At 40.7% G+C, this 22,713-nt stretch overlaps 2 protein-coding genes across 2 annotated transcripts in view; both read left to right on the top strand.

The window, feature by feature from the left end:
* phc2b (polyhomeotic homolog 2b (Drosophila)) overlaps window positions 1-9,046 on the top strand; it is a 30,046-nt gene extending 21,000 nt beyond the window's left edge. The window contains exons 9-14 of the mRNA XM_069678449.1: window positions 1,253-1,464; window positions 2,718-2,847; window positions 3,646-3,751; window positions 3,852-3,966; window positions 5,936-6,260; window positions 6,362-9,046. Coding sequence (XP_069534550.1) covers window positions 1,253-1,464; window positions 2,718-2,847; window positions 3,646-3,751; window positions 3,852-3,966; window positions 5,936-6,260; window positions 6,362-6,516 — 1,043 coding nt within the window. The 3' untranslated portion in view covers window positions 6,517-9,046. The remainder of the gene's footprint in view (window positions 1-1,252; window positions 1,465-2,717; window positions 2,848-3,645; window positions 3,752-3,851; window positions 3,967-5,935; window positions 6,261-6,361) is intronic.
* A 1,597-nt stretch (window positions 9,047-10,643) lies between these two features.
* On the top strand, window positions 10,644-22,640 carry LOC138606527 (T-complex protein 11-like protein 1). Its single transcript, XM_069678990.1, has 10 exons — window positions 10,644-10,731; window positions 11,573-11,666; window positions 11,791-11,920; window positions 12,014-12,134; window positions 13,538-13,758; window positions 15,197-15,333; window positions 15,860-16,041; window positions 18,031-18,212; window positions 18,667-18,839; window positions 19,634-22,640. The coding sequence occupies exons 2-10, from the start codon at window positions 11,585-11,587 to the stop codon at window positions 19,864-19,866; spliced, it is 1,461 nt and encodes a 486-aa protein (XP_069535091.1). The 5' UTR covers window positions 10,644-10,731; window positions 11,573-11,584; the 3' UTR covers window positions 19,867-22,640.
* Window positions 22,641-22,713: the final 73 nt, after the last annotated feature.

The raw sequence follows: 22,713 nt of genomic DNA, 5'->3' as shown, positions 1-22,713 counted from the left end.
TTTAAGAACGAGACATTTACAAAATAAATTATTCAAAAACCATTCATGTTGTTCTCAGGAAGCTTACATTAAAACAGTTTTATAATATTTAGGTTAACCATGAAAAACAAAATGTATTTATCCTCCCCTTTATTGCTGGTTATGCATTTATTTACTGTAACTTAATGGAGGACCACAAAAATTATTATTTTCAAATAATATTCTGATAGATTTCTCCTCTAATTGTTTAAAAACATTACAAAAACACTTAAATATATAAATAAATACCAATACCAAAAAAATTACAGTCTAAAAAGCCGAAATATTGAGCTTACATCACATTTACTATCTCATTCTTTATAATGGCCAGCAGGGGGCGACTCCACTGGTTGCTAAATAACTAAAAGGCCATATCTTATAAATGGATGTTCTCATATTTTGCCTGGGTGTCACAGTGAAAAAGTGAAAACTGCATAATTCCGCGTTTTTCCCGAATTACATTTTTAAAAAGGAACCCTCCGAAATGGGTCGTTCAGAACAGCTGCAGGTTTCTACGTAGAATCTACCAATCGTCATTCACCGTCATTCACCTCAGGCTGCCTTCTTGCACTAGCTTGTAGTCAAGTCGTTGTCAAGATTTCAACTTACCATTCCGATACCTCCTGGAGATTGTGGCTCTCACAAATAAGGCCGAATAACCGATCCTAGAGCAGCCATGTTTTCTACACCTTTGCAGTGCGGCTGCTCCCCCTACGTGGTCATCTGAGTGTTGAATTTGTCACTTGTTTTTGAAGTTGTATCTGTACTCATCGATCTTTTCCTTGTTTGTCCGGCCATAGTAGATTACCGTTTCCTTGCAATGCTTACATAAACCGGAAGTGCAGCCACTTGGCTCTGCCCACACTCTCCAACAGACCAACCACATCTGGCTGATGGAAAACGTGTCAATAACTAGGCGCCACTTGTGATTTTTTTCCATGGTAGTCCACAAACCAATGGGTGACTTCACTGTGGCTACACCCGCCTCTTATATTCTGTGTATGCATTGTACAGACATGAGGAAGTAAAGGTAGAAATGAGCATGAATAGATTGGCCCACGATCAGAGTATCAGAAGAGGATCAGCATTAAATCCTCACATTCAGGAAGCTTTAACTGAAGAAGATTGTTGGTTGCAGCTTTTATTTCATTCAGTCTTAATCCAGCATTGACCAGCTCAGAGCACAGGCTCTCGTATATTAATGTCATGGTGTTGTATTCATTGCTTTTTTCAGGAGGGGGCTCAGCCAAGAGGCCGAGCGCTGCACCTGGGACCCCGCCTCCAGCCATGACCTCGGGGAACGAGAGCGAGGCGCCCACCGTGACGGGCAGCACGCCGCAGAACGGAGAGAACAAACCGCCCCAGGCCATCGTCAAGCCGCAGGTCCTCACGCACGTCATCGAGGGCTTCGTCATCCAGGAGGGGGCCGAGCCGTTCCCCGTGTGTGTAAGTGCCCCCCACCTCAGCCAGAGAGAGACAATAAACAACCCAGAGAAAACGCACTCTCATGTGTACACGCCTGCAGGGAGCTGTCAGCAGGAAACACAAAACCCTGTTACTACAAGTAGTGACAGCTCGCAGCTCCTGTTTGATTCACTCATTAATTACAGTGAGGAAAGAGCTGGAAGAGTACAGAGGGATGAAGGTGTGTTTATAATGAGATGCACACTGCAGCGTCTCAAGGTGTAAAAAAAACCCTTCTGTAATCTGTCATCGCACCTTAAACTGAGACTTTTATCTTACATGGTTCTTTTGTCTAACTGTGGCTGAGACTTGTATCATCTCTCTTAATCTCTCTTAAGAAAGCTAAATGTCAGACTGAACATCCTTTTGTTATGGTGCAACACAGTGACATGTGCATGTTACAATATCAGGCTGGCGATCACTGCCTCCTACTGGACACTTGGTGTAAATGCCCAGTATATTTACATGCATACAGGGCTGCAGGAGGACAATGCTTACTGTTACACAACGGGGGCTGCATGAACATTGCAGAGACACTAATATCGTAGTTTTTGGCTGAAAATAAGGACAATTTTATTATTGATTGTTAATGCATAAGTTGTTTTCTTCTATAAAATGTCAACAATGGTGGAAAAATTCCTAAAACAAGTTCACGGTAACTACTTCAAATGACTTGTTTCCTGACTAATAGTTCAAATCACTGAGGAGTTTAAATCTAACAGTTTATCAAACAAACAGAATCAGAGAATCTTCACATTTGAGAGGCTAGATCCAGTGAGTGTTTGTCATTTCTGCCTGTTTAAGTGACAAGTCATTTGTTATCACAGCTGTTGCAGATTAATTTGGCAGGAATATCTCCTGTCGCGGCTCGCTAATTATCGCAGTTTGCTGGAAATTAAAGGTTCAGATGTTTTAAAGATTGCTTTACAGGCAGTTTAAAATAATAAATAAAGAAGCATGCGAGACTTAAAAGACTCCAAAAGACTGAATATAAATTCAGTAAAAGTATAATTCTCCTAATCATTAAGGCACTACATTTAATGCATTTATACAAATCGTGAATTAATCAGTGAAAGTATCTGCATTCACCTTATTATCACATGAGATTGATGCTGCTGTGATATTTGTAAAGATTATAGATTTGCAGTTGTTCTAATGAAGAAGTCCAACTCTCCATAATCCCAAACAAAGGATTTATTGAGCTGGATATCTAAATATTCTCTTCCTCTCACCAGGTGGAGCGTCTGCCCATTCTCATCGACAGCCCGAAGAAGCTGGATCATCAGCTCTCCTCCGACCCCGACAAAACCCCGGTCAGCAACGCGGCGAACTCTGACTCTGACCCCGAGGACATGAGCCAGCCAGGTGAGACTACACGGATTACACAAAAAGAACTGCACAAGGTTGTTTTGATTCGTTTGTGTATCGCTGTGCTGGAGCTCATGAAATCAGGGAGGAACCACTGCAAGACTTTTCAAAGACTTTAAAATTATATGCATATACTTCTAGAGAGTTAATATATAATGTATGTAACCCATTACTACATATACATCATGTTACAATGATACAGGTACTGCAGTGGGGATACTTGTGTTGTGAACAGATGCAGACCTGACAAACAGTGCTGAGATGCTCTGACGTGGCGTGACTACATATTCCCACATCTCTTCACCAAACCACTTAACCTGTGCATGACTCTGCCTCTATACAGTGACCAAAACCAACCTGATAAATTATTTAGCTCCTCCATTAGTGTTTTGCAACTTCTGTTGCTGAAAGTTTGTCCTTGTTTTATGCAACATTCTTCTAACATTCTCGAAATACGACGAGAATTTGCCGGTGGATCGTCAGGTCTGCTGTCTACATTTAAAACCTGATGATTTTGAACGAGACATGAGATCGGAGGCGGGCGTCCTAGATTGAGGAAGTGTAGTTTAGCGAGCTCCCTGGGCTCCGCCAGATGGCGCATTTTACGTAGTCTTGTGGAGGTTTTCCAGGGCCCATTGGAGAAGCGGATAGCGTCCTCCAAAGGCACAGAGTGAAACTACCATAATGGCATTAGCTCCCCATAATAGCATGATAGGACTGAGCTTGAAAATCGGCAAATTGGCCCTTTCTTAATTTTAGTGTCTGTCTTGTGTTTGTGTTTTTCCCTCCTCTCAGAGAAAGAGCAGGAGCCGAAGCTGACGTGTGAATACTGCGGCTGGGTCGACTTCGCCTACACGTTTAAAGGCTCGAAAAGGTTCTGCTCCATGGTTTGTGCAAAAAGGTAAGTCACCTTTTTACTTCTTCTCATTTAAACAAGTTGTTATTTCACCAGTGATATTATTTTGAAAGGCAGAGCTCTAACGATGACATTTTGTGCACAGGTACAATGTGGGCTGTACGAAGCGGATCGGTCTCTTCCGCCCAGAGAGAAGTAAACAGACCAATCGCTGGTGCAGAAGATCTCAGGGCCGGCCGAGTATAGAGGCTAAGAAGCAGGTAGAGAAACACACACACACACACCCTCTGTTTTAAAACTTCCTCATCGACACTTTACCTCCCATCAGATACTGCCTCCCCTGCACATTTTATGCCCCGCACTTTTCACGCCTCATGCTTTTTAATGAACTCAGGCGTCGTTTGAGTCCGTGCCCGATTTTCTCCCTCTGTCTTTGAAAGGGTCATTAAGTGCTCGATGATCTTTGTCAACGTTTATGGTCGACCAGAGACAATGGGGCAGCATTAGTAGAGATTTTCTGCCTCCTGCACAAGTTATAGAGACATCAGAAGCAACTGGATTTGCTTATCTTGTCTTGGAATCAGCAGGCTTTGACTTGGTACTTGTAAACATCCTGAGAATGGATGTGGTTGTTCCAAAGTGTGAGGGCTAACGCGTGGACCCCACAGGATCTGTGTCCGGCCTGTTACGTTTGCGCCGCGACCTCCATTGTTGATCGCGCCCACTCTAGTCAACACTTGTGTTTCCTCAGAATGCGCCGCGGTACAGTCTGTCTCCGACGCGTTCCAGAAGCGTGTCTCCGCTCTGCTCCACTAAAATACGTGCAGAGTTGACGGAGGCTGCTTCAAGCACGGTTCAAGCTGAACAGAGCAGATTGTTCCAAACAGGAAGTCTTATTGGCATCATAACCATAAGTATGTATTACCTGTTGTTGTTTATGTAGCAAGGACATATGTTGTTGTTGTTACAAGAACATATGTTGTTGATGTAACAAGGACATATGTTGTCGTTGCTCTCTTTGCCTGTCTCTATCCTGCATCTCCTTCTATCCCATTTTCAGCCCGTCCAGTCGAGGCAGATGTCTGTTCAACATGAGTCTGGTTCTGCTCGAGGTTTCTGCCTGTTAAAAGGACGTTTTTCTGCCAATGTGCCGAATGTTGCTAAGTGCTACTCACGCTGATTCATGTTGGGCCTCTCTTTAAATAACATAACAAAGAGTCGGTCTAGACCTGCTCTTTTTGTAAAGTGTCTCGAGATAACTTTGGTTATGATTTGGTGCTATACAAATAAAATTTGATTTGATTGAAGTCAGACACGAAAACAGCGTAGAGCAGTGGTTCTCAACTGGTCTCGCCTCAGGACCCACCACCACCTCTTTAATGACAAATGTTTTACAATTTGTTTTGGACCTGACACGCAAAAAATTACGGAATGATATCCAAATGAGCAGATATTCAACCTCAGAGGTGCAAACTGAACTGTTATCGCGTGATTTTGCAATTCCCGCGCGACCAATTAATTCTCCCAGCGATCTTGTGATCTCGTGAATCCAGCTGCCTGGGCCAGAAACGCCTCCTTGGGGCAGGGCGCGCGCCGTCTGACGGACTGGACACTTGACACACACGGATCCTGTTGGGTCAAGGCTTAAGAGGAAATACACCGTCACCTTCAGCCATGACTTTAGAACAGATAACAGAGTTGTGACTGAGGGTCTAAGGCAGTGAATTTTGTCTAAAGGAGAAAGCAGCTTGGAGATGTCGGGAGTTTCCAAGCCAGACAGGGTCTTAAAATTGCTTGTAAAAGACACGGGGAGCCGGTGTAGGGAAGCTTTAATACGAGTGATATCACATTTTTTGAACCCACTTAAAATATTTTTTCTGGGTGGAGATAAATCTTTCTAATGTTTTATTTTCAATATATGCTGAGTTATGTTTTGCCTCGAGGGTTGGATCTTGGAGCTGCAGTGGGGGGTGCTTTTGTTTCAGCTTGGATCAGGAAGTGAGTCTTATAATCCAGAGGGTTCAGCACCTGACAAAGTAATTTTGAGTCCTTGGTATCGATCCAACAATCCTGTCAAATCCCTGCAGGTGTATTATACTCATTTGAAGCCATTGTACAGGATAAATCTCTTTAATCTTCACTGCGAGGACATCGTATTAGACGCAGTGTTTTACTTACAAGCCATTAGATTCTCAAAGGCCAACTTTTGACGTCATTTCACTTTTACAGAAGCTCTCCCCGTCACCGCAGCAGACTCAGGGCGGCTCCGTCTCCTCGCCGCATCTCTCTCAGCCCAGTCAGGAGGAGTCCAGCCCGTGTTCAGACATGTCCAGCTACGAGGAGCCGCCGTCCCCCCTGTCTGCTGCCAGCTCAGGACCCACGGCTCCCGCTCAGGCCCCGGCTCAGGTCCCCGTCCACCGACACCCAAGCAGAGCGTCAGACCAGGAGGTGATGAGTGGGAGAGATGAACCTTCCCCCTGTCAGCGGTTCTTACCCAACGACCCCACCAAGTGGAACGTGGAGGAGGTTTATGAGTTCATCCGCTCACTGCCAGGTCAGTGAAGTAAACACAAACACATTTCACACTTTTACTGTGAATCCTGTTTTCAGTGTGACTGACTGCGGCCCGTTCTTCTCCTGCTGTTCTTCGTGCAGGTTGTCAGGAGATAGCCGACGAGTTTCGCTCTCAGGAGATTGACGGACAGGCCCTGCTGCTGTTAAAGGAGGACCACCTCATGAGCACAATGAACATTAAACTGGGACCCGCGCTCAAGATCTTCGCACGCATCAACATGCTGAAAGACTCCTAGCAGAAGAGACATTTGTGTGTGTATGTGTGTGTTTGTACGTGTGTGAGCGGAGAGCAGAGTATAAAACTTTGGCACAGGTCAGATGATGCGTCATCGTAGCACTGACAACACAGACTGACAGCGGTATGACCTCACCTTCTCTGCACTGCTGGACGGCCTCATTTGAAGGAGAATCTCACTTTAGCTCACATTCATATCGGCCTGAATCTCCTCTATAGTCATGTGACCTGTTTCTATTAGGGTTGCAGCTGGAGCACTGAAACCTGGTCTTAATATTTACAAGTTTACACGAACTCCCAAGGGTTAAGAATGTATTGGCAACGTGGGCAACCTACTGAAATAAAAGCAGGAGCCAAAGTGACATTGGTGCCAAATTTCCAAACTGATGATTGTCCCTTTAAAGGAGTGAGTTTAGTTGATTTAAAAGATGATTGATTTATAAGGCATGTTAACACTTGATAAGGCTCAAATTGCAATCGAACTGCTATCAGTTCAGCTAGACTTATTTTGGATGTGCTTAGCCAGGTGTAAATGCCAGACTCACTTAAAGGGCCAGTTCGCCAATTTTCAACCTTAGTCCTATCATGCTATTACGGGGAGCTAATGCCATTATGGTAGGAAAAAAATGCACTTTCGCTCTGTGCCTTTGGAGGACGCTATCTGCTTCTCCAATGGGCCCTGGAAAACCTCTGCCAGACTACGTAAAACGCGTCATCTGGCGGAGGCCAGGGAGCTCGCTTAACTACACTTCCCCAATCTAGGACGCCCGCCTCCGACGTCATGTCTCGTTCAGAATCGTCAGGTTTGAAATGTAGACTGCAGACCTGACGATTTTTTACACGATCCACGTTATATTCTCGTCGTATTTTTCAGATTCTGTTTCGCTCTGAGCCGTTGGCTGCAGCGATCAATGTCCTTGACTGGAAAACGATAGTATTTTACTCCAGCGTCTCTTGCTGGGCCGTTACTTTCAGAAGGCGGGGCGCAATGCACGCTGGGTGTTGTAGGAATGTAGAATGTGCGAAACCACGATCTGTTTCTCCACAGCTATGGCACCAATTTCAAATATTGTTGCTTCTATCGGTTACCGAGAACACCAGCTTTGACTGACAGTGGCTTCTTTCCAGGGGCAAATCGCTCCTTTAATTTTCTGGTCATAATATGCTTATGTATTATTTAGTCGTCTGTAAAAAGATGACAGGAAATAAGGAGAAAGAGGTGGGGAACAAAATGCAGATAAGTACATTGGTGATTATAGCCGCCACCTTAAACCAAAGTTTGGCCTCATTATTGGGCACAGAAATGCCTCGTTGAGAAGACGAGCTTATCTTGCTATCAAATTTCCCGTTAAAAAAAAGCTACAAATTGCTCCTCCTCTGCAAAGAAGTCCATCCAGCAGCATTGTTTCCTTTGACCTGAGACTTGCTGCTGTGTGTACTTATTTAGCATATTAAGATCTGATCATAATGCAGGCAGGAATTGAGATAACGAGCGCTTATTAATACAAGGTGCAGGTGCAAAGGCCTTTTATCCATGTGATTATACAGATAACACGACGAGATGCAGTTTCATGATAATGAGAGGTGTAATTGGGGTCTCGGATTTGGCCTGAGACAAACTCTGTTCAAGGGAAAACAGTGAAGAAATAAGATTAAAAGAACACTCCCTGTTCGGTTGTGCAGAGGTTCGGGTCATACTGCAGCACTGTCGTCACTGAATTGCGGATACGAGTGAAGACTGGATTTATGGTTATTAATATAATATTATTAGAGGTGTTTTTGTACAGTTCTGTTAGTGTGTGAATGGAGGAGAAATGTCCGCATGTGTGTCTGGGAACAAAAGATTGCTTCATTAATTTGCTCATTTTCATTCAGTAGATGCTCCTTCGGCTTTTTCTCACAATAAGACTCGCACGGCTCCTGAATACAAAGCTGGGATCCAGGAGAAAAAAAAAACCTTTGAGCAGCTTCTTCTGTGACATTGATTTCCCTTTCATGAGGAACTCTCCTGCAGATTTCAACCGCTTACAAATGATTTTCTCTCACTGCTTTTTCAAAACGGTCAACGAAATTATGACTTTGATTTATTGTCTCAGTTTGGTGGGAGAACACTAAGTTACCCAAGGTACAATTCAGGTACACTGCTTTGTTCAAACAGCCCTGATTTTGGCACTTATTTTCCTTTTTGTTTGCTTTAATGTCGTTAGAAACTAAAATTAGTGGCAGCAGTGCAAACGCGTTTATATGTACATAGCAGATTGTGAGGAAAAAGGCAGTCTTTTTTTTTTTTAAGTTATCCATTTTATATTTGAGACAGAAATTAAATGGTGTTTAATATTTTTGAAATATGCAAATGTACAAATATCAATGCCTGGGAGTTTTTCTTTGTTGTTTTTTTTCTAATGAAAATGTTTTATCATGTCTATTTGTTTGTTGTGGATGTAATGGAAGGTCAACTTTTTTGGATAAGGCTTTGTTAAATGCTTGTATTTATCAAAATGGTTTGTAACAACATTTTGCAACTATAAATAATTTGCAATACAGTTCTTTCTTGGGCTATTTTGTTCAATGCTTTTAACATTTTAGGAACTATATGACAGTTTCACGTTAAGATAATTGTAGATTGTTATGCTTTCTTATATTGTATCTCTATCGTGTCCCTCGGTTGAAGTTGTATAAGTACAGTACTTAAGTACTGTACATACAGTACAGTACGTATATCTCTCTCTCTCAGTTCTTTTCAAAGGCTTTAAAAGTTCGTAGGAAACTAATAATCCTTAACTGTAAGAGTCTGTAATTGCATTCACAAGAGACGAGTAGAACATTGTAAAATGTATGTATGACTAGCAACCATGTAATTGGCAAAGTGTTTGAGTCGATTCTTTAAACTAAAATGTCGTTGTTGATTAAGGTTGTTTGGTCATCTAATCTATAAACAATTTTGTCACTGATAAGATAAGATAATCTTTATTGATCCCCCATTGGAGGAAATTAACTTATTACAACAGCTCAGAAAACAGTGATAAGTAGTTTATACAAGCAATAATAGTACGATAGTAACAGCAACAACAAGAAATGAAGAAGTAGTAATAAAAATAACTAATAATATTAAAAGTAAAATGAATATTTACACCCTTTTACTTATATATGTAGATATGGACATGATATGTAGATATGATGAGGAAATAATGTAATAATCTGTAAATCATAGGCGTACATGTATGAATACTCAGCAGCAAAAGACATTACAAAAACAATGTTTAGAAATAATATCGTGAACCTCTACTAAAGACATGATAACAAGAATGGCACAAGGAGTTTAAGAAAGGAGAAAAACGGATAAAAGTAAAGTGAAATGTTTACAAAATGTCTAAAACGTCATAAAAAAAGAGGATGTTTTCAGTGAGTTGTAGAAACTGATGAATGAGGTTAGTTTAGAAAAGGGGAGACTACCACTGAGCGTCAAAATGTAGGGACGTGTAAGAGTGTAGTGTTGAACATCAGTGATATTTATTTGAGGGATTAAGAGTATATTCTACTATAAACCGTATTTATAAAGTAGATGTATTCTACTCGTGTATTATATCCAATAGTGATCGTTCTTTTACTTCATATTCTCGAAGTTCCGGGTTTTTAGGAAACAGGACATTTCCAGCTGTACGTGTCAAACAATGGAGCATTTAAACAAACACGCCTGTCGCTTTCCACGCTTTTTCCACTGAACTTTGATAATAGAGGTTTAAACAATGGACAGGTATGGTGAGTTTTCGTTCAAACTCTGGGGCGTTTCAGCTGTTAGTACAGTCAGAGGGGCGGAGAGGAGCAGAAACATACACTACTAACACGCCCACTGTTTTGATTCGAGAACGGACCGAACCAAATGAAGCCGTCATGTTTTCCCGTTTTTAAATGACTAATTAGTAAAAGTCAAGTATTCAGAACATTAAGACATTTTGTCTATCAAGGTACACTCGCTTATGTTGGTTTTGATGATGTGTTAAAACGATAGAACGATATCTGTCACTGTTTAACTCCCCCCATATCTGAATGAGAATGGTACATTCCATGTTCAAACTCGAACGTTGATGATGCTGTAGGCTACGTGCCTTTTAAACGGTCGATACGTAAACAGTTACCTGAACTTTACATGTAGTTTCTAATTTACATTTTTTTAGTCGTCGAAGTTTTATTCAACTCAACCAAATACCAACATCAGGTAAGTTAGACCATTAAAAGTGTGTCATTGTAGTTACAGTGCAATTTAAATTAATGTGCTTAAGTACGATTTTATTAACGTTACATTTGCGTAACTTTGCAAGTTCAGATTAATGGAACAAGATGTAATTAATTAATTCTAATGCATAATTTACATGTTAAAATAAGACTTTATTGATCCCTGGTGGAAAATTCACAAGCTATATATTAGTTTATTAAGTAATGTAAAGGAACCACACCTTTACTGCACTGTACTTATACTGTAAATGATTATGAAACGTTGAAATGGACCATCCAGCTATATGAGTTATCTACTTTTAGTACCTTTTACATCTTGAATGCATACTTTTACTTGTTTAGCTATTTCTACATTGTGATGAGAGTGCTTCTCCCAGCACTGCTTTAATGCAATAACATTATAAGCTGCTTTCAAGTGCCTTGATTTGATAGATTACAACGTTTTTAGGGCTACAGTTACATGAATTGATGATGACTGAAGTCTGCAAATTATTAGTTTCTTCTATTCAAGCCCTAGGAGACATAGTAGTTTGTTTTTATAATTGTACAGTTAAAAACCCAAAGATATTCAGATTATTATAATATATGAAAAAGTAAATCTTCACATTTAAAGCTGAAACTATCTGATTTTTGCCATTTTTGCTCGAAGAAACGGTTATTTAAAACAGTTGCAGATTCATTTACTGCCAGTTGAAATACTGATTACTCTTTTTTTTGTTACAGCTCCTCTTTTTCTTGCACCCAATATTATAATAGGGAACAAACAAACTAATTCCATCCACCTGTGTTGAGCTGATTGTTTACTGAGTCATTTAAATGTCTAGACTGTTGCTGAAATGCCGAATCAAAGAGCCGAGGCCGCTGATGATGATTCCCCTGCTGACCTCCCCTGTCTGGAAAAACTTGACTCTCCTACGGGTAAGACGTTTTATTACGCCAGTTATTGTTTTCAGGCACGTTCAGGGACCATTAGTAATTGAATTATTGCCACCATGGCAGTTTTAATTAACTGTGGGTGTGTGTGTCCTGTCTGTGGTGTCAGGGAGCCCACCCACCGCCTCATTATCCAGTCTGATGGAGCTGGAAAATTGTGTCTCCAACCTGAGCCTCGCGCACGAGATAGTGGTGAACAGAGACTTCTGCTTCAAACCCAGGAGCCCTCCTACAGACAGGCAAGAAAAAAACAGCTTCAGAGACCTTTGTTAACCTTATTTCCAAAAATAAATTGTGTTGAGACTCTTTTAAGACGTGTTATTTTTCTGTAGCCTGGAGGGTAGAGTGACAGAGATTGTTCACCGGGCGTTTTGGGACAGCCTTCAGGAGCAGCTGAACAGTGATCCTCCAAACTACAGCCATGCCGTCGTTCTGCTCCAGGAAGTCAAGACTGTAAGTGTGTGTGGCGTCAAATCAGAGGCAGTAGAAGCAGAGGGAGAGGGTCTACTGAGACCTCTGACCCCATTCATTCACATACGTTTTAAAGATCAAACCATAGAATAGACACAAAATGACAAATGACGCAGAAACATGAACACACAGTCAACCACAAGCTATCTGTTACTGACAGGAATTAAACATAACATTAAAAATAAGTTGTAGTAATAATGTCTAAAGAAACCAGCTGAAAATGTTCATTACCGATTAATCCATATACAGCATAAATAAGACAATACCCATATCGCAACGCTAGTGATACAGGACTGATAATAACTTTCATTATCAATTAAAGTTAGCATGACACAGCTAGCAAAGTGCTATTTCATTTAGCATATTTATGTATTTTCCTTTTAAAACAAGAAGCTAGTGAGGGACCTGTTGATATCATAGACTGTATAAATAATAATAATTATTCTGATATATATACAGTAATTGGTCGATATTTATTGGTGTTTACAGGAGCTTATAGCCTAGAATGTGAGAACATTCAAACAGGTGACAACCTGTAACTGGAAGCTAACCTGTGATTACTGTGCATCATGGGGAAGAGAGCTGAACATTTCTACAGCGTGTTTTATTAGACAATATTAATAAAGCCCCTGTGAGGAGCTTATCGATGGTAATCAAATAGACTGAAATTTATTCTGATGACTCTACATGACCAACAAAAGCAAACCAGACCATCAGCGACAAGACTGATTATTTCAGACGTAGGTGTCAGACGAAGCGATTACTGCACGCTGCCTTTGTTTACATTTTCCAGGGCAAACATTTTAAGTGAGTGATACATGTGACTGTTAAAGAAAGCAGGATGAGATTTTTTGTTAAAAACTACCACTTAAACAAGTATGGGACAAAATAAGCAAAGAGATAAGAGGTACGGCTTTGTCCACAGGGGGCGCCAAAATCAACACAAACCGAAAGTTCCTCACAGGAGCTTTAACTCCCCGAGTCCTAGATGAGCCTTAAAACCTTTTTACTGCCGTAGGTGATATTTTTTTACATTTCGATATCTTAAAAAAAATGGAAACGTTAAAGTACTAATCTCGAAGATTTTCATGTAAATAAATATCTGTAAGTCACTATCTATCGCCGAATAAGGTAATACAAAGGTGATTGAGTCTATGGCCCACTGATGAAAGCCTTTGCATCTGCAGTATTACAGACTGGGTGTCTGTGGGGACTTTCACGGAAAAAATCACAAGTGGCGCCCAGTTAGTGACGCGTTTTCCATCAGCCAGCAGTGGTTGGTCTGCCAGAGAGGGTAGGCGGAGCTAAGCGGCTGCTCTTCCAGTCTCTGCAAGTGTTGCGAGTAAACAGTAATCTACTATGGCTGACCTCACATTTCCTGTCAGATGCTTCAGTCGCTGCTGCTGCCGGGTCACGTCAGACTGAGAGCTCAGCTGGACGAGGTTCTGGACATGGAGCTGATCCGGCAGGAGGTCGATCACGGAGCTGTGGACCTTCACAGACTGGCCGGATACATCATCAACACCATGGCATCATTATGTGCACCCGTAAGGGACCCAGAGGTCCGGGCACTGAGGGACCTGGAGGAACCTGTGGAGCTCCTGAGGTGAGGGGGTCTACAGTTAACTGCATTTCCATTGATAATGGTGCTAAACCACCTTATGGCCTCCGATCTAAAACGCTGTAATTACTCTAAATGTGCTTAATAGTTAAGTTCTTAACTTACAGGTCATTACACAGAGGCCTTTATAAAGTTTTAGGAAATTTAGGAACAGCTGTTGCAACCACAGACGGCAGCTTGGACAGGAAACAAAATTGCAACTGTGGAAATAGGTTAAGAAACTTTCATTATGTAGCAGGCAAAATACTTTCTTACAAATGAGTAGAAGAGTCTTTTAGGATTTTAGAAAGATCGTTAGAACAACAGAAAGTGATTTTAAACAACACCTTTTATTCCCTTTGTGACTCACCTTACAATAATACATGAGGCTAAAGGCAGTTTACCTTTAGTGAACAATAGGATGTAAATACAACATACGTACAGGCGTGTGAGCTTGCCTTTAGGTGCTGCATGCTTCTTTGTGCATCCATACCTCCTGCTAAATTAGTGCACAAGCACTTTTTCTTTTGTCTTGATTTTATTAAAAGTTATGTATTTTTGGTTATTCGGTCACTGATTTCTTGTATTTTCCCTTGTAGTCTCGCCCCAGCCTTTTTCTTCTTCCTGTAAAGCTCTTCTTCTGTTTTCAGAAGTGCTGTATATGTTCCTACACATTTTCCATTTAAAAATTCTTTACTATACTAGACTTTTCCAGACTCAGATTTCCAGACTTGGTAGATTTTTCATAGCTAGATATTTATGTTAATAAATGATTTTAAAATCAAACTCTTAACATGTTATACTCAGACTTTGTTTGCTTTTACGTTGCCAAAAGATTCTTCCTGTAGCTACTGAAGCTCATACAAATCAATTAAAACCAAATCCAAGTTCAATGCGCAGCATTTATTCAAGCTGCGATGCTAAAACAGTGATATTCAGTTTTTGGAGATGTCGAATGATTTAAGACAAAGTTTGCAACTACCTTTCTTTTCTAATTTGTAACCTTTAGTCAACCCGGCTTTATATTTGGGATTTTCAAGTCAGCACTCGGAAAATGTGCAATACTCTGCGGCGGTTCAGTCCATGGTTCATGAGTGCCTTGCTTCAGACAACAAGCTCGCTCAGGCCCGCGCTCTCCCACACAGTAGCCTACACACTTGCTGTCTGCTCCAAACCTAATGTGTTAGATCAATTCATGATTAGAAATTCTGAATTTTATATTTTACAAAACAGAATAGGGCTAATAGTCTGGAAACACAAATATATCTCTTTTCTTTTTTCCATGCTTGTCCAGGCCTGGAAATGACTAAGATCAAATAACATACTTTTCCAAACAGTGTAGGAACCCTTCCTATGAATAAAATATGCTAGCTTGCATTTAAAACTTTTCTGTAACTCGTACCAAAATCTTTTCCACTCACTTTTTAACTTGCCCTCTGCTCAGGGAGATCTTCCGCGTCCTGGGCCTGATGAAGACCGACATGGTAAACTTCACCCTCCAGAGCCTGAGGCCTCGCCTCCTGCAGCAGGCCGTGCAGTACGAGAGGGCCAAGTTCCAGCAGATTCTGGACCAGCAGCCAGGTGAGGAGCGCTGATGGATGAGGAAGGTGACTTTCTGGCAGTAAAATTTATAGTTGTGGCATATTTCACTTTTCAATTAAACTGATTTTGACCCTTGACGCTGTAAAACACCATCCTGCCATTTTTCAGCTTCTCATAGATTGGGCGAAGAGCGTGACAGCCAGTGAGTGAACTCTTTTCTGTCTGAGTGCAGCTGGCGGATCAGAGTCGCTGGCAGGGTGTCAGGGCCCTCAGTGCTGACACAGTTATGTTAGCCCTGGTGCTAAATATCCTACAGTTTATTTTAGCCCCTAAAAAGTAAAGGTCCTCCCAAATGCAATCTGTCAGCAAATTATTTAAAGGCTATTTCTTCCTCTTAGTAGATTGAAGCAAATGTGACACTTAAACCCACTAATTTCTGTCTAATAAGTATAAATATCCATGTCTTTATCCAACACACACCCTGTGCATCATCTAATTACTTGAATTATGTAACTTATGTACCTGTTGAGGTCTTTTTCAGATGTATTTTAATGTTTTTTTTCAGCTTCTCTGGACAATGCCACCGCCTGGCTTCAGGCAGCAGCGTCAGAAGAGGCGTCGGCCGTCAGAGCTCAGCGTGACTCCCCCGGTCCTGACAGCAGAGGTCCTGTCAGCCCCACTGCCGTCCTCAACCGGGCCTACATGCGTCTGCTACACTGGGACCCGCAAGACCAGAAATATCCCGAGGTCGAATATTACGTCACACAGCACTCTGCCTCTCTCATTTGGGTGATATTTTATTGATTATCAGGGAATATTCAGCCTCTCCACACACTCCCCCCTCACCCTGCTGCATGTTGGAGCGTGTGACACCACATTAGAGCCCATGTGGCATTGTAGATCAGTGGCTTCCAACCTTTTTCATGTGATGCAGCCACGCAGTCCTGTCAGCTTACATCAAGAACCCCTTCATCAACATCAGCCGTCATGTTTTGAACGTGGTTATTTGAAATTATTTTAGACAAATAGATACATATATATATAGATACTGTAAGTCTACAATAACGTTTTAATATAATCAAACTGGCAGTGTTAAGCTGGTTAATCCACCGGGGCTGCAACTAACATGCATTCCCACATATAACTAGCAAACTGTTTAGCCTCTACTGTCAAAACACAGTGAAAATGCTCCTTACTTACGATCATAAGTGACAAAGAAAAGCAGCAAACACTAAAATTTAAGAAGCTGGAAGAATTTTTTTTGACATTTTTGCTTGAAAATTACCAAAATGAAAAGTCGATTTTAAAATAAAAAGTTGGCCATAAATTTTCTTTCCATAAACTGATTAATTACTAATAACCTAATACCTAATTTCTATATCTAATACCCATTGTTAACCATTTCATTTATATCTATCACTACAAGCAATTTTAGGCTTTTAAAAAACACTTTTGTAACTGTTTATTCAGTACTTTACCGAACAACCTCATCTACATATCTATTACTTGTAGCAATACTTACATACAGTATGCTGCTTTAGTCTATTTTAACTGTTTGTCATAAATTTAAGGTAATAATTATATCCGTTTATCCACTACTTTTATTAATCTGTTTTAACCTTAAAGATCTAATCTCGAAGATTTTCATGTTAAGTCACTATCTGTCGCCGAATTAGCCTATGGCCCACTGATGAAAGCCTTTGCATTTGCAGTATTACAGACTGGGTGTCTGTTGCGACTTTTGCGGAAAGAAATCCCAAGCGGCGCCCAGTTAGTGACGCGTTCTCCATCAGCCAGCAGTGGTTGGTCTGCCAGAGAGGGTAGGCGGAGCTAAGCGGCTGCTTTTCCGCTCTCTGCAAGTGTTGCGAGTAAACAGTAATCTACTATGGCTGAACAAACAAAGAAAAGATGGATGACTACAGATACAACTTCAACAAGAAGTCAAGTCCAAAAAAAAAAGAAACAAATTTGACGCTCAGATGAAGCAAACAGTCTGAAAAGGAAAGCGACCGTCAGCCAGGAAAATCAAGAGTTACAACCGGAGCCAACCGTGGACGTCACACATGCAGCACTGTCTGGATATCTCTGACGTGTACATTAGCATATTTTTAGCAATCTCAACACTTCATCCATTTCTTTAAGCGGACAATTTCAGCGATTTGTCTTCCACTACATTTAGCGATCTATTATAAAGATTTACACTTTTTAATAGATCGCTAAATGGCTAGTTTTAGCTTTATCCTTACTCTTAACGGTTTCAGCCATGTATTAGTTTTAGCCATTTATTTTAAGCATTCATACGTAAGGCCTGTTTTAGCTTTAACCAGGTATTATCCATCACTTTAGGCTAACAGTTTCAAGCATGAACGCACTGCTTTTAGCCTTCTACTTGAACCATTTATGCATTTTTAATCCATTACTTTTAACTAACTGTTTCAACATCTCTTCCTGCTTGATAAAGCAACATGTGGCATCTGGTGTTGCAGCCCTCTTTTTTAAATATAATAATTTAAAGACATATTTTCCAAAAAGGCAAGTTACTGTAAAATGTTCCTCATACTTGTACTAGTACTTCCTGTGTTACAAGAACCCTGGTTTTGAATCAAAAGGCAGAATACTGAGTGCATTTTGTTTCTAAAATCCAAAGAGCCTCTGTGTAAAGGCTCATACTGCTGCTTTAATTATCCCTGTAGTTACCTGTAAGACACCTGACCCTGACCTGACTTTGTCACACAGACTGTGCTGATGGACCGAGCCCGCCTGGACGCTCTTGGACAGCAGCTCCAGCTGTTGGTCCTGGAGGCCTCTGTGCTGCTTCTGACCAGCGCTCAGTGTGGAGGCTCCGCTTTCTCTCTGCAGGGGTTTGTAGGTAAACTCAGGCACGCCACCGCTGCCCTGCTGGAGGGCAGTCACACCAGGTAAGAGGAGGATTTGGTGATGCATGTACTGGCTGTCATGGGGAACAGGTATTGTATGAGAAGGAAACCAATGGAGGTGACAGCAGGCAACTAGCTTGTCAAAACTGATGCAGCTAACCTCATTCTTTCCGTTCGAGAGAAGGCCCGTCATGATTAGTGGACGAATGTGGAGCAGCAGCTTGTGATACTCGAAGCCTGCTCACACTCTGGTCCAAGCTGCAATAAAATGTAGCACAGGCTATTTCTCCTTTAATCACCTTTATTAAAGTGTCATTTAATTTAATGCAACCCTCTTTTGAGACCTAAATGTTATTAAAGACTCTTATTTATTAACTTCCTGGAGTCCCTCTGCTCAACAGTACTTATAAATGGGTACATTTAAAAGCCTGTGACCTGATACAAATCTAATGAAGCCTGCTGGTAATTTGTCTAATGCTGGTTTCTGGTGCTGCAGGGAAGCTGACCTGAAGGCTGCTCTGCTGGGGCTCGGCGATGTCGTACTGCAGCAGGTGACTGACGCTGCAAGCGGCCAGGGAGGAGCAGCGCTGCCTCAGGAGAGCCTGGATCTGCTGAGAGGACAAATATCGGAGCTGTGGAAGCACAACAACCCCGTCCGCACACTCATAGGTCAGGCTGAGAGGGCTGGATAAAGGATGAATAAAACATAAATGAGAGGGGGGTTGTTAAATTTAAAGTTCTAAACTATTTGTTTTCTACATTTACTTCATTTAAGGTGTTGTTTAGAAGATTCTGATCAAAAAGGTGGAGAAACAGCCTCTTCAACGCTTTTAGAAACATATTACAATCTGTCAAAAGTTAACAGTTTGGGCATGCATGTTTCATTTGACGGAAGAAACATGCCTCGTAAATATTATTTTCTTAATAAATAGAATTATGTGCCGCTCCGTAAAAAGTTTCAAAACAGGAAATAAATAATGCTCGTCTCGATTTCCCTGCGCCCAACATGACATCCTAAGATAACTAATACTAACAGTGTTGTTAAATTAGCCATATTTTATGACGAGGAAAGCCTGCAAATCATTAATTCAGTTCATTAGCCAGAAGATGTTGCATAATTTTTGCTTCTAAAATTACTGAAATTGTTTGTTGATGATCAAATTACAGTCACAGAATATTTGTGAACTGCTTAATTTACTTTTAAAGAGGGATAAAGACCTTTCATTGCTTATTCAGGAGACATTTAGTAACGCTTATGTTGCATATTTTAATCTGACGAGGATGCAGCATCTCAACCCAACATGAGAAACGTGCATTATAACATCTTTTAATGTGGGCTTTCCCTCTCTACTTTCATGTTTTTACATTTAGACGTGTGCTGCTGCAGAGAGCTGACTTCTCTCCTTCTCTCTCTCCACCCCCTCATCCCTCTCTCTCTCTCTCTCCTCCTCTCGATGAAACAGGAGAAAGGGTACAGGGCTTCCTCCAGGCCATGCTGCAGGGCGGCCCCACTAAAAGGAGTCCAGAGCTGCCCGCTCCCCTCAGGCTGGTGAGTGCTGAGCTGGCCGAGCTGGGGACGGCCTTTGGGCGAATCGTCCACTTCAACCGAACGGTCTTCGGTCCCTTCTACGCACCCGTCCTCAGGAAACTGCTGTTCCCACCAGGAGAGGCCGAGACCGCGGAGGACTCACGCTAGGCTGAGGGGCGACCCAGGCGACGTCCGGTGACCTTAACATAAGCTGCCATTTGGTGTTGATGTGTATCTGACATTAGCTATAGAGTGTAAATACAGTGAGTCAGAGTGTTCGAGAGGAAGTCATTTATAGTCTGCAGAAAAAAAGTATATTTTTTTATATTTTTTCATGTTTTTTAAAACAAAAAATGTAAATCCGATCATGAGGCAGAAGCTGAATAATGTTGCATTAATGCATTGTTACTGTTTGAGTGCACAAAACAGACAGTGTGAAACAAAATGAGGTAATTTTTTTTCACAAATAGTTTGTATTCTGTTTGTGAGAAAACTCCTAAAAAGAGTCTTTACTTCATATCGAGATAAAACACCCTCAGGAAGACAAAACGTACCAAAGATTATGCTAACACTTTGTATATAATACTTAGCTGGTTTCTCTTATCTTTCTCTTATATGTTAACCAATGATGCAGAACTTACCAAAGACAGTAGTACATTTTTTTTTTTTATCTTCAGTTGTGAACCAAAAAATATTGTCAGTGTTTCCCCTGGAGTTTTACGCATTAGTGGGGTTGATGTGCTGAACAGGCCACAATTAACTTATCTCAGTAAAAATACAGATATCAAAATTCTGTAAGGAATCACTCTTTATCCTTTTGAAGTTTAAAGATCTCCCTCCAGTGAAGTGTTTAACCTTGTAAACATCTCCATGTGGTGCTACAAGATATATCAGGGACAGCATCAGCTGTCATCTCCATGGCTGGGCCTGTCTGCTTTTAAACTGCAGTGTACCAAGGACAGGCTGAACAACACGTTTTCAGATTGGCAGGTTTGAGACGTCACAAACCTAAGGAGCCAATCCCGTTAAAGGACGGGGTGACGCTATGCATGTCATTATCTGCAACCTATGGCAACCACTTCAGCAATACTCAAGCCAGCTTTAACAGTCATTGGAATTTTTGCAAACTCACTGCTGACTAGTAACGTTAACATTACTACTACTAATTACTACATTTCAAGTTTCAACAAGTTGCCGCTAAACGATGGCAGAGACGTCTGGAATTTTTAATGAGGGACAAGGAGGAGATGATTTTTAAAAGGTAATTAAAAGTATTTTGCAAAAAAAAAAACCATATCAGACACAATTTATTATTTCAAGCAGAGCATTTTATATGTCTTAAAACATGACTGGAGCTGCTCTTTAAACAAGTCTTGTCAAACAACTGGATACACTTCTACAGGATTAGATAAACACAAAAGCAAACTAACTAAAAGCTTAAATACAGCGCAAAACATCGCCATCTTGAAAACCTGACCTTTTGTAGTTTGAGAGTTTTTTTTATTACAATATGATAGAGTTAAAATACGGTTCAGATAATTGTTGTTTTGTTAGCATTAACGGTTATATTACTAAAGCTAATTGGAGTCTGATGTGCAATGCGGGAGAAATAGTTTTCAGTTTATTGAAGCAATTTTCAGCTTGTAGGTAGCTTCTGTTCACGTAGCAACAAGGATATTGAAAACAGTAACATGCTGACAGTTGAAAGGGAGGAGAATTACGTCTTAAAATAGGCGACCTATGGTGTGTTAATTTGCACAGTATTCCCAGTGCAAGGCAGACTAGGAACTGTTTTAGTAACTCAGGCATAGTGCAAGATTTGTCTTGTTCCTACAGTTCATTTCACGTCGTTGGTTTCCTTTTATTTCACTACAGTTTCAATTTCCAATCAAAATCATTAAACAGACTCGTACTCGTGTTGTATAATCAATATCGGAGACGAGAAGTTTAATCACAGGTAGATAAATCATTCTGCGCTGCATTAAATCAGAGAAATGATGTTACTTTGAAAATATTGCAAATGAGATATTCACTGTGACGGATTCTACAACGACATGTCAAGAGTTAACATAATTTAAAATCAAAGTGAGGTAAATACACCTGTAAGGGCATACCTGGAATGCAAGTCGAGCTACATAATAACGTTTTGTAGTATAATTTGAAGAAAGGTTAGCACAGTAACTAAAACTTTTAAACCATCAGTATGGTCTTTTAACTTCAAATAACTTTATGCTCTATCTCCGGGCAGAGGGATGAGGAAACTTGCAAAAGTAACAGGGGTAAGCATTGTCTCAAAGATTAAAGCCTGGCAATCTTTTGAAACCCGTAGCGTCTCGCAGCAACACTTCCCTCTGTTTTGAAGTTATTTCCTGAATCCTAAATGCCTCCAACCATATGAATAAAAACAGATTAAGTCTGCTGCAGCGTTAAAAATTATTCTTAGCTCAAGACAAATACTCTGTTATTGTGTGTAAAAATATATTATAATGGAAAGTAACCTTGTAAATAAATATAACTTACTAAAAATATAGATTATGTCACTTCCTGCTTCACACTGTGTTTGGTTCGGAGTCGGAGCTCGGGTTGTAAATCTGTTTTTAATCACGCAACAAACAGAGTGTTTTTCATCTAAATGATAGAGGAGTTTTATAGGATTCTGATTACCAGACACTTTAGAAAATGGGATGCTTAGCTCTGTGACTCGAATTAAATATAACACGATAATCACAAACTGGGGCGTTTGTTGAGATTAGAAGTTGCACCACCCACTAATCTCTACAGCAGGGGAAACACTGATAGTATAATTGTACAGTAATTACCACGGTGTTAAATTTGTCACTTTTAAAACAGCTGGTGTGATGTTTCTCTGTTCGATCATAAAACAAAATCAATGCCGACAACAGACGTGAGAGGGATTCTTTTGTCATTGTATTATTTAATTTTCATTAATATAATATTGCTTTGAAATTTGAAACAGTATCACATTTTCTTTGACAAACCACACTCTGTCCACAA

The sequence above is a fragment of the Semicossyphus pulcher genome, unplaced genomic scaffold, assembly GCF_022749685.1.
Source record: "Semicossyphus pulcher isolate SPU_LCO1_2020_fin unplaced genomic scaffold, fSemPul1.0.p SCAF_3, whole genome shotgun sequence".
In the NCBI taxonomy this organism is placed as follows: domain Eukaryota; kingdom Metazoa; phylum Chordata; class Actinopteri; order Labriformes; family Labridae; genus Semicossyphus; species Semicossyphus pulcher.
Note: the sequence above shows the minus strand (reverse complement) of the source record. Positions and strands in the feature narration are given on the sequence as shown.

Coding starts and splice junctions, on each gene's coding strand:
- LOC138606527 (XM_069678990.1), top strand. CDS start 11,585: ATGCCGAATCAAAGAGCCGAGGCCGCTGATGATGATTCCCCTGCTGAC. Junction 11,667..11,790: donor AAAACTTGACTCTCCTACGG/GTAAGACGTTTT, acceptor CTGTGGTGTCAG/GGAGCCCACCCACCGCCTCA. Junction 12,135..13,537: donor TGCTCCAGGAAGTCAAGACT/GTAAGTGTGTGT, acceptor ATTTCCTGTCAG/ATGCTTCAGTCGCTGCTGCT.